Source organism: Schistocerca cancellata, chromosome 7, assembly GCF_023864275.1.
Source record: "Schistocerca cancellata isolate TAMUIC-IGC-003103 chromosome 7, iqSchCanc2.1, whole genome shotgun sequence".
In the NCBI taxonomy this organism is placed as follows: domain Eukaryota; kingdom Metazoa; phylum Arthropoda; class Insecta; order Orthoptera; family Acrididae; genus Schistocerca; species Schistocerca cancellata.
In genome coordinates this window covers 604885361-604897396 of record NC_064632.1, presented here as the reverse complement: position 1 = coordinate 604897396, position 12036 = coordinate 604885361, and the positions used below count along the sequence as shown (strand labels likewise).

Sequence of the window (12036 nt, the reverse complement as noted above, 5' to 3'; positions counted from 1 at the left end):
GTATTTTTTTCACTAAACTGCAGTCTGGGACAGTGTCAAATGCCTTCCTGAAGTCAAGGTTCATGGCATCAACCTGAGTGCCATTGTCCGTGGCACTGTGTATTTCACAGAGGAACAGAGCGAGCTGAGTTTTGCCAGATCTCTGTCTGCGGAATCCACGTTGATTTTTATAGAGGAGATTTTCCTTCTCGAAGAACGTCATAATTCTGGAGCATAAAACATTTTCCATAATTATGCAAGAGATGGACATCAACAATGTAGGTCTATAATTATGTGTATCTGTCCTATGGCCCTTCTTAAAAATGGAAATAATTTGCACTTGCTTCCACTCACTAGGTACCCTTTGTTGCTCAAGTGATCTACGAAAAATTACTGCAAGAAAGGGAGCAAGATCTTTTGCATAGTCATTGTAGAATCTTATAGGTGATCTCAATATCTGCAATTTTGACATTTGTAAGATGATCATAAGGAGGGACCGTGTTATGATCTACCGCTGTGAAACAATTTTGGAATACCAAATTCAGTGTTTTGGCCTTCTCTCCGTCATCTTCTGTTACTGTTCCAATAGGGTCACTGAATGAATGTCCCACTTACTGATTTTACATATGACCAAAACCTTGTAGGATTTTTACTCATATTGGTTGACAAAGTTTTACTTTCAAAGTCATTGAACGCATCTCCGATTGCTCTCTTTATGCTCGTTTTTGCTTTCTTCGGCATTTGTTTGTCAGCTAGTTTTTTACTTCTCTTGAATCTGAGGTGAAGTTCTTGTTGTTTACCTAGCAGTTTTCTAACATGGCTGTTGTACTGTGGTGGGTCTTTCCCATCCCTTAGGGCCTTACTTGGAACATATTTGTCTAGGGCATATTGTATGATTCCTTTGAATTTTTTCCATTTGTTTTCCACATCTTTGTCCTCATCACCAAATATTTGATACTGACAGCTCAGATACTCTGAAATTTGTATCCTCTCATTCTTGCTAAGCAAAAAATTTTCTTACCTTTCTTAACATTCTTTGTGATACCCATTGTCCTAGATGCTATCACAGCCTTATGATCACTGATACCTTTCTCTCTGTTAACTGACTTGATATTCACACAAGCAAGCACACCTCGTGCACTCATGACCACTATCTCCAGCAGCTCAGACCAGAGTGTTGCTGCAGCTCCCGTGTAGAATGAAAGCAGCGATCTTGCACCTAGGTGTTCAACAATGATATGACCCCTATGGCAAGGGGTTGGGATTGGGAGTGGCATAGGGAGGGACTAGGATGTTGTGGAGGTTGAATGGGCAACTAAGTATAATTAAGAAGGATCTTGGGTAGAATGTCCGCAATTTCAGGGCATAATGATACTCAGAGCCCTCATGAAAGATGTGGTTCAGTTGTTCCAGTCTGAAATGGTACTGGGTGATGAAGGGAAAACTCCTTTGTAGCTGTTTCTTGGGTGTGGTGGGAGGGATGTGGGTGTGGGGGGACATGACACGGGAAATTAATTTGCACGGAAATCTGTTTGCGGACTAGATTTGGGGGCTACTGTGTCTGTGAAGGCCTTGGTGAGGCTCCAGTATACTGGGTGAGGGAGTTATTGTCACTGCAGATGCACCATCCCCAGGTGGCCAAGCTGTATGTAGGAATATTTTTGGTTTGGAAGGGATGGCAACTATCGATATGCAGCTACTGTTGGTGATTGGTGTGTTCAGTGTGGATGGAGCAATCAGAGAAGAGGAACTCAATGTCTTGGAAGGTGGACACTGGGTTGAGTAGGATCAGGTGGAGCAGATGGGAGAGAAGGTATTGGTGTATTTTCATCCTTCTGATTAGAGATTTAAGAGGCCTCGGCCGTTCATTGTGGATGGAGCAATCAGAGAAGAGGAACTCAATGTCTTGGAAGGTGGACACTGGGTTGAGTAGGATCAGGTGGAGCAGATGGGAGAGAAGGTATTGGTGTATTTTCATCCTTCTGATTAGAGATTTAAGAGGCCTCAGCCGTTCACTGTGGATGGAGCAATCAGAGAAGAGGAACTCAATGTCTTGGAAGGTGGACACTGGGTTGAGTAGGATCAGGTGGAGCAGATGGGAGAGAAGGTATTGGTGTATTTTCATCCTTCTGATTAGAGATTTAAGAGGCCTCGGCCGTTCACTTAAGTAATAAAATGGAACACTTACAGTTGCCCTTTTGTTGTTTATTAAATGGCTACCAGTTTCGGTTGTTCAGTACACTATTTTCAGGCCTTAATGGATGCTGAGAGGGTTAACTCCATATTTATACACAATTCATCAGTGGCCAACCTCTATGAACTGGTTTTGACAGACTACCTGTAACAGTGATGTGCCCCAGCCATCAACTGATTACAGTTGGTAGTTTATGGTTGGAGACACAAGATCATTGTTACAGGTAGTTTGTGAAAACTCTCCATGGATGTGGGCCACTGATGAATTGTGTATACTATTGGAGTTAATCTCCTCAGCATCAGTTAAGGTCTGAAGATGCTGTGCTGAAGCACCATAACTGGTGGCCGTGTAATAAGTAACATCGGAAGGACGGTTGTGGATGCTCCATTTTATTACAGTGGGTGCTGAGATTGTAAGGAATGAGGATAACATGTCTTGTCTCTGAATACAGATCATGAAGATATCATCAACGAACCTGAGCCAGACCAGGATTTTCGGTTTTGGAAGGCTAGGAAGGTCTCCTCTAGATGGCCCATAAACAGGTTGGTGTAGGAGGATACCATGCAGGTGCTCATTGCTGTGATGCAGATTTGTTTGTATACCATCCCTTTAAAGGAGTAGTAGTTTTCTGTTAGCATAAAGTTAGTAAGGTGTATGAGGAATGAAGTAGTGGATTTCGAGTCTGAAGGATGTTGAGAAAATTAGTACTCAATAGCAGCAAGGCCATGGGCACAAAGGATCTTGGTGTATATGGAAATGGTGTCAACATTTATGAATGGGAATCAAGGAGTTAAAGTGGGTGGGGATGGTGGATAGTCAGTGAAGGAATTTGTTGGTGTTTTTCATGTTGGAAGTTAGATTTTTTAGTGATTGGTTGGAGGCATTGGTCAGTGAGGGCCAAAATTCTTTCAGTGGATGCACAATAACCAGCTACAATGGGGCATCCATGATTGTTAGGTTTGTGCATTTTGGGGAGCTTGTAATAGGTGTGTGTGCAGCACGTTACAGGGGTGAGGACGGAAATAAATTCCAGGGAGACCACATAGGAAGGGCCTAAAGCGATAAGCAGGGATCTAGAGGTTGTGTTTGACTTCTAGGTTGGGATGATCCTTGCAGAGTTTATAGTTGGATTAGTAAGATAATAGGCAGAAGCCTTCTGCCAGGAAGTCACTATGATTTATAATCACAGTTATAGAATCTTTGCAGGTAGGATGATTAGGTTAGGATTTGTTACGAGGCTGGCCCGTTTTTTGATGAAAAGTTTGTGTTTTTCGCAAGAAACAAGGGGATGTATGGTGCTGCCAAGTTGGAGGTAAGAAATTCCTGGAAGGTGACCAAGATATGGTTAGGTGGGAGGGAAGAGGATCACGGTTGTATGGTGGTATGAACTGGAAGAGGTAGGGTTCAATGTTGGGATTGTTGGCCAAGAAGTGTTCCCGTTGCAGGGGTAGGGAGAAGGAGAGTAGGTCTTTGACTAGTCCAGTATGGTTTAAGGTGTGCCCTTTGGATAGGACTGAAACTCCTGTGGGGCTAAAGATTTTGGTGGGATCGTCATTGGCACAACAGTGTTCAGGGATTGTTCCAGCTTTGGATTTAGTGGAGTGTTGGTAGGGAGTTTTGGGACAGGTGACAAACTGAAAAGGCTTGGCAGATTCTGAGTGCTGTGAGGAGTTGACAAGAAGAAACACTGTGGGTGACATAGGAGTGGGGTAGTGGTGCCATGGATGTCAGCAGGTTGGAGGTGGTGTCTGGAATCTGCTTCCAGGTGCTGTGGTGCCACGAAGCAGTGGTAAGATGTCAGCAGGTTGGAGGTGGTGTCTGGAATCTTCTTCCAGGTGCTGGAGAACAAGGGATTCTGCTGCAGATATGTGATGGTTTGCACAATAGCAGTAGCTTGTGGAAGAAGCAGAGGTGGTGGTTCTGGAATACCTGTGCCATGGGGATGTACTTTTTGCACTACAAGGTTTGTGAGGGACATGGACTGCCAGGATCTGAAAAGGTGAAGGTCTTTGTGAAAAGGGGTTGGGCTCAAGAGAAAGGAATTTTTATGGTTAGGCCATTTGGGGGAATTCGATGGTTTAGGCAGCGTTGAAGGAGCAGGATGTGGGACTGGGTTTAAACCGTGGAAAGAGATACTTGTCTTAGTTGGTGCAGAATGATGGAGCAGGGATCCATTGTGATGGAGATGGCAAAGGGGAAATGGGAATGATGTGGAAATGGGAAAATGGTGTTAGATGGTTATGAGGGGAGCTGGATAAAAGAAAAAGACATGAAAATATACATACAGACACACAAAAATGTGCACAAATACTCGAAAATATCTAAAAAGAAGTACAAAAAGGTGAAAAAAGGCTCATATGAGATATGGGAGTATGCATGTGTTGCAAAAAGGGGAAGAGAGAGAGGTGGAGGAGGATTGTTTAGGTCAAGGTTCACAGGTTCAAGTGTGTGTTTTTCCGTTTTTGTATGTATTTGTGCATGGTTTTGCATACCTGTACATATTGTATCTCCCTCTTTCCTGTTATCTAACTTCTCTCACAGCCACCTAACGCCTTCATTTGCCCATTTTCTAAATCATTTACCGCTTCCACTACCCTATCCCTACCCTACCCTCCAACTTTCTACAACAGTCCGTAAAAGTATCCCTTTCCCTGGCAAATCCCAGTTCCATGTTCTGTTCCTTAAATGCTGTATATAACCCCCCCCCCCCCTCCCCCCTTTAAGTGGACAGACATAAAAATTCCTTTCTCTGGAGCTTGCCCTCCCTTTCAAAGTGAGCTCCACCAGTCCCAGTCCCTCACAAACCTGATTCTGCAAAAACACATCTTCATGTCACAGACATCCCAGAATCATCTCTGCTCCTTCAGTAAGATACTACCACTGTATTATCCCTACTACATATATCACATCTCCAAATCAGAATCCCCTGCTCTCCAGCACCTGGAAGAGCAGTCCAGACACCAAGTTGAATAGAAAGCATGGCTCCAACTATATGGTTACTTTATTTAAAAAGCACGAGTGGTTTGATAATACTAGTTACATCGCCAGATGAAGTCAGTTACAACATGACACTGGAGTACAATTGATATTAAACTTTCTCCTCATGTCTGTACTTTCACCCAATACCGAAAATGGAGTCACAGCCCATGGTAAACTAATGTGTAAGGGTGACGGAGGGATGGGGGATGGTAGGCTGCGACATGATTTTTGCAATAGAGTGAAATTTTAGGAGTCAGAGGAAACCTTAATATCAGTTGTCATACAAAATCGTGTGTAAACTTCATCTAATGATGTAACTTACATTATGAAACTTGTCATGCTTTTTAAATAAAGTAATCATACAGCCAACATGAAGTTTTAAGCTGAGGATGTCTGTTGAATGAATATGGATGTTCCAGACATCACCTGCATAAGGTATCCAGCCTGCGGACATCCTACTGCTGCCTTCGGAAACCAATGTCCGACCTCTACACTACCTTCAGTGTGTTCCTCCGTGTCCACCCCTCGTAGTACCTAAAACCTGCCTAGCTGAACTTTTCAACTTTCCACATCCCCCAAAACTCCCTGTCAACATTCCAACAAATCCAGAACCAAAGTGTTCCCATAACACTGCTGTTAACCTTTCCACCAAAATTGTCAGCACCACAGACACTGGCTGACATTTTTGTAAATCACTTGGAAAACGAATTCTTTGATGAAAATCCTGATATCGCTGAGTAAATTGTATATTACAGGAGATATGTTGACCTCTCTATTTTATTATACATAGGAGATAAAAATGATATTGAAAACGCAGCACAAAAAAATGAGCTCTCAACACCCGAAAATTAGATTCACAACGGATTTTAAAGAAGACAACCGTATAGATTCCTTAGATTTAACACTAATAAAGAAAGATGGGAAGCTTGAATTTAGCATATTCAGAAAACGTGTGTACAGATTTAGTTATCAATGAGCGCTTTTGTCACCCACCACGATACAAATGGGCATATTTTACTTCGATGGTATACAGGCTACTGAGATTGCCATTAAGCCAACAGGAAGTAGAAAATCAGCTAAGTATTTTAAAACAAGCGGCCGTAGTGAATGGATATATGTGCAAGGTGGTGAGGAATATTTATAATAAGATAAGGAAGAGGCAAATGAAACAAGTAGAAGGAAGTCAAGTCATAGTTAAGAGGAACAAGAAGAAAAAATATGTGGTTCTCACGTACAGTGAAAGAACTACAGATAAGATTGAATGATGCTTTCGTAAATCCGATGTTAAAATAGGGTTCTGAACAAATAACATGCTAAAATTGAAGCTCCAACACAAAATATGTAATAGTAGTAATACATTTCAGGATTCAGGTGTATGTAAGATCAAATGTGATGGCTGCTGTAAACAATATATAGGGCAGACTGGTAGGAACTTTGAGATCAGATTCAGGGAGCACACCTACTCCCAAAACAAAACAGCGTTTGGGGCACATATGGCTGCCTTAAAGTATTCAGTGAAGAACACTGAACAAAATGTAGACATCTTGCATAGAGCTCATAAGGGACGGTTTCTTAACATTTTGGAAGAAATTGAAATATACACCCACAAAAAGAAAGATCCAGATTTAATCCTTAACAAGCAAAGCGAGTTCAAACATAACGCCTATTTTAGTATTTACGACGACTTTCTGAGATGACAACTGTTGCGTAAGGAGGTCCAGGCTGAGGGATGGCAGATGGTGCATGGTGGGGAAGCTGGAAGATGCGTGCGGTGCCAGGAGTCATTGATGGGACCCTCCGGTGTGGCCCTCTTGCCCATGGCGATGGACGTCAGATGACTGGGCGGATCGCGGCACAACAGCGAAATGGCAGGAACCACGGAAGCAGACCATAGAGGAAAACAAGTCTGCACTGGTGCCATGGATATAGAAATCACCCTTTGTTTTTAGATTTTATAAAAATGATAATTTTACTGCGTATTTTAATTTTGAAAAGTATAGATTTTAACCTTGACACCTACAGATTTTAATTAAGTATTTTTAAAGATAAAAGTAAATTACAAAAATCTACTTTATACAGTATGTGCATATGTAATGTAACAAATGTACCAGACGCCACCTGTTGGCAATAGTGTTATAATTAATATAAATGACGTGCATTCTGCCAACCAATTTTATGTGACACAGCATGTGAAGGTTGCTATGTGTGGACAGGTTACTCCTGTAACCGAAATTGCATGTTCATTCTGGTACATTTGATGGTGATTGGATAGGACGAAAAAGGTTTGCATTTGTGAAATAGTGAATTAGTATCATTATCGTTACAGATCTGAAGATGGTTCTAGAGGAACTGAAACCGGTCATATGAATAAACATTTTATGCAATCAAGACGGATTGTAAGTAACATTGTAAAATCACTGATTGTGGTTATCCCATCAGAAATTGTGTCTGTTTTTGCAAAGACACTGAAAGATTTCAGACAAACAGAGGGAGGTGACACTTGGACTGAAATGTCACAAATTCCACAAAAAAGGAAAAATAATGTTGTTACAGAGATTTCTACATATTTATTGGTGAGGTGTGTTTAATCTTTCATATAAGTCTCTTACATTATTCCTATGAGGTTAATGTAGAACTGGAAAGTGCTGTCACTCTACAACCCAATTGCATTTACTGGCAAACAAGGTGGCAGGATGACTGAATGTGTGACCTAGTTTCAAAGTCATGATTGGAAAAAATGTAATCCAACTCCCAAATTTTGTAATCTAGTTTTGGTCTTGGTACGATTCTTGCCTTTGAAAATGTGTTGCACTGGCTTGATGTTTTAGTGATAAAGTGCTAGACAACAAATCCAAAGGTCTCAGATTCGATTCCCAGCCAGTCCTATATTTTTCATGTGTCACTTTTCACTTCTTTCACCTGTAACAGTGTTTATCGATGTGAAAAATTTCAAGTTACACAGTGGTTCAGTGTCGTTCCCTCACAATTGGCTGAGTAAGACAGTTTGAAGGTTGGAGGAAAGCAGTGGCATACCATGACCAATGCGACCATGCCTTCATGCTCGATATAGCACTGTGATGTGTCTCTGAATTGATGACATATTTACTTTTTTGTATTACACTGCTTTTTCATTGATACAATGTTACCTTTTGGGCAGAGCCTATAACATTCTAACATTCGGCACAGATTTTTCAACTGTTCGTTGTTGTCAGTCATGGTGTTTCAAAATTGATCCATCATTATTTTATTGTGGTAACCAAAAGTAGTGTTTGCCATTGACATTCCTGTTATGATTACTTCTTTGTGGAGAACTACAAGTGGTCTGTTTGAGAATGTAGATACCTGTTGCACAGGGCTCAAACAATAACATTCTGATTTGTTGTGATTAACCAAGAACTGAGCAGGATATATGACATTGAAAGCCTTCTGGCAAATGATAAAATTAATCAATATTAAGAACTGTAAGTTATGTACAAGGAGAGGCAGTTTCACGAGGTTCATATGATCAGACCACCCCCTGCAGTCATTCTCTCTTTCTTTCTCTCGTGTGTGTGTGTGTGTGTGTGTGTGTGTGTGTGTGTGTGTGTGTGTGTGTCCCACATGTTTTCACTTACTTGTAGGCAGAATTTGCAAGCTGTATCGCTTTTTATTTTTCAGGTTTGCCACCAGACCCCAGTCAGTTCCATCAGCCTATATTAGTATGCACAGCCCACATACATTGGGATCCTGAATTTTGTGATGTAAAGTTGATCCAGACAATGATGTTGTCAAATGAACTCCGCAGTATCCTGGAGGATGCCAGCCACAGCTTCAGGCCTGGACACAAACCTGATCCAAGCAGCATACAGTTACTGTTGTGTGGAGATTTTAACTCTCTTCCAGACTCTGGTAAGCAGCTCTGCTCTTTATTATGATATAATTTTGCTGTAATTAATGAGCTGAGTACATAGCTCACTTGTTTGATGAAGTAGGATTGGAAGGAGAGTGGCGGTAGTTGGACTGACACACAGCTTCTAAAATTTTTCTTGGGTGCTGACAGATGTGGGGTGCAGGTAGCAAGGAAAGCAGACTCTGCCTAACATGTGGACTTTCTTGGAGAGAGGAGTGGTGGGCCTCACTGTGCTCACTCAGTGCAGATTTCTTGTCTGATGAGTTGTAAATAGCTCGCATGATGGACCAGGAACTTTTGCATTACTTATCGCAATAAAAGCAACCTGAAGTCAGCACATACAAATTAAACAACATTAAACAATGGCTGTTACAGTGATACTCCATACAGTATTGTTTGATTGCCAGAGTTATGGTTGAACAAGAAACACACTGGCTAGAAATCTTAAGACTTCTATCAGTTCGTAAACCTGGAACCGAGCACCCAAGAGAGAGGTTATGGACTGTAACACTCTTCTCAGTCTTTATTTTTAAAGACGTCTGCCTTACTATGAAATACATATATTCACCATAATTCTGCAGTTAGGTATGGCAAAACTAGTTCTTTGAGTATGATGAGTCTGAGAAGTGTGGTGCTGCACTCACTTCATACTCATTGTGTTGTTGTCTCTTACTGGAGCTCTTAGGAGTGTAAGGTTAGTCACGTCTTGGTACGGAAGCTGTATACGCAGTCTTAGTGCTATAAAGTAGCATTGATAAGTTGAAATGACTGAATGTCAGGAGCAAATGGTCTTTAATGAAGCTGTGTTTTGTGAGACTGTTGTGGGTGAAAGACAAAAATTAAGCGATGCCATGTGTACATTTGCAAATGTGCTCTATTAGAAATGGAGCAATGTTTGAAGTAAGGTTCCTGCTACAGTCCATGCTTCAGATGCAAAATGTACAAATTTTGTGAGACCTGAGTTTCTCCTGGCGTATACAACTTTCAAATAACTTCCAGGAATTCAGCCGGGTAACACTTTCAGCGACCGCCGATATTTCGGTGGGAGAACACCCCGCCATTTTCAAGGCAACTGCAATGGACAGGCAACATACATGCAGATTTAAAAATCTCGGTTCTCGGACTGATGCAGGAAAGATAACACACACTGAACACTAGTGCCACCAAAGATGACCAAAGTCAGAGCTATCAATAGTGAGGCTACAGATTCGCAGGTGAGGAAGCATTGACATTGTCCCTCTGTTTTTTGACAAGGGAGAGAGCTGGATTCCAAACAGAGTTTAAACGAAAACTTCCATCCCTGTTAATGAGGTTGCTTTCTAGTTTAATCTCAACTGCCTAATTAATAACACTGTCCCAATAGCTGGATGTGCATGCCAAAATCTCGGTGTTATTATATAACAGGGGTGACCAGTATCCTAGCAATGTTCAGCAATAGCAGATCTACTTGGTTGCTGTAATCGTGTGTGCCATTTATGCTCAGTACATCCGTCCTTCACGGTCCTGATAGTTTGACCAATATATGCCATGCTGCAGCCACAAGGAATGTGATATACATGTGCCTTACGCAGATCAAGATCATCCTTAACAGAACTCAAAAGCACTCTAATTTTAGATGGAGGTCGAAAAACCCATTTCACACCGTATTTCTGTAAAATACAATTGATCTTGTTGGAAGTGTTTCCTACGTAAGGCAAAAAGGCAGTAGACTTAGGTGTCAACTCAGAATTATCATCAATCACCCAATGTACAGTTGGTCAATAGCGCAATACATGTTCAGTCTGTCTATCACTATAACCATTTTGACGAAACGTAACTTCCAGATGGGATAGCTCAGCTGGCAAAGTCCAGCGTCGGAAACGACATGTGCCCTGTGCACCAAAGTATGAAGTATCCCTTTACACTTAGCCGGATGGTGACAACTATTAGCCTGTAAGTACAAGTCTGTGTGAGTATGTTTCCTGTAGACTGCATGTTTCAGTGATCCATCATCCTTTCCCCTAACCAACGTTTCAAGAAAGGGAAGGCAACCATCCTCTTCCACCTCCATTGTAAAACGAATGTTCAGGGGGATTGAGTTCAGATGTTCTAGAATGGCATTCAAATTCTTCCTACCATGAGGCCAAACAACAAAAGTATTGTCAACATATCTAAAGAAACAGGCAGGTTTTAAAGGCACCGACTCCAATGCACGTTCCTCGAAGTATTCCATAAACAAATTTGCGATCACAGGAGACAACGGACTACCCATCTCAACTCCATCTGTCTGCTCATAATACTGGTCATTGAATAAAAAGTAAGTGGATGTCAACATGTGCCAAAAGAGATTAGTTAATTCAGCACCAAACCTGGCCTCAATTAACCGCAATGAATCAGACAGAGGAACACAAGTGAAGAGAGACCACATCGAAACTCACTAAAATATCAGAGTCATTCAAACGCAGTCTCTCCAAACGATGTAAAAAATCAGCTTAGTTCCTGGTATGATGTTCACACTGACCTACTCGTGGCCTCAACAGAGAAGCAAGATGCTTGGCTACACGATATGTCGGAGCGCCAATATTACTCACTATAGGATGGAAAGGAACTCTTTCCTTGTGAACCTTCGGAAGGCCATATAACCTAGGGGGAATAGCACTATAGGTGTTAAGACTCTTGATAGTGTCCTGCAACAAATCGATTTCTTCAGGAGTCTGTTGGTCTTCCTCTCAACACTTTTTGTGGGGTCAGTGTCGATTCTGCGATATGCTGAATCAGATAGTAAACGTTGCATCTTCTGTACACAATCGGAAATACAATGTGAAATGTGTTTTTTGACTTCCATCTAAAATTAGAGTGCTTTTGAGTTCTGTTAAGGATGATCTTGGTCTGTGTAAGGCGGGTGTATGTTGCATTCCTTGTAGCTGTGGCGTGGCATATATTGCTCAAACTATCAGGACCATGGAGGACGGATGTACTGAGCATAAACAGCACACACGATTACAGCAGCCAAGTA

The 12036-nt window shown here is 41.6% G+C and overlaps 1 protein-coding gene across 1 annotated transcript in view; it reads left to right on the top strand.

Annotated features, from left to right (window-relative positions):
* Positions 1 to 12036, top strand: part of LOC126091951 (CCR4-NOT transcription complex subunit 6-like) — a 178433-nt gene that overhangs the window by 145705 nt on the left and 20692 nt on the right. Inside the window, exon 6 of the mRNA XM_049907289.1 lies at positions 8810 to 9040. Within this exon, the coding sequence (XP_049763246.1) occupies positions 8810 to 9040 (231 nt within the window). The remainder of the gene's footprint in view (positions 1 to 8809; positions 9041 to 12036) is intronic.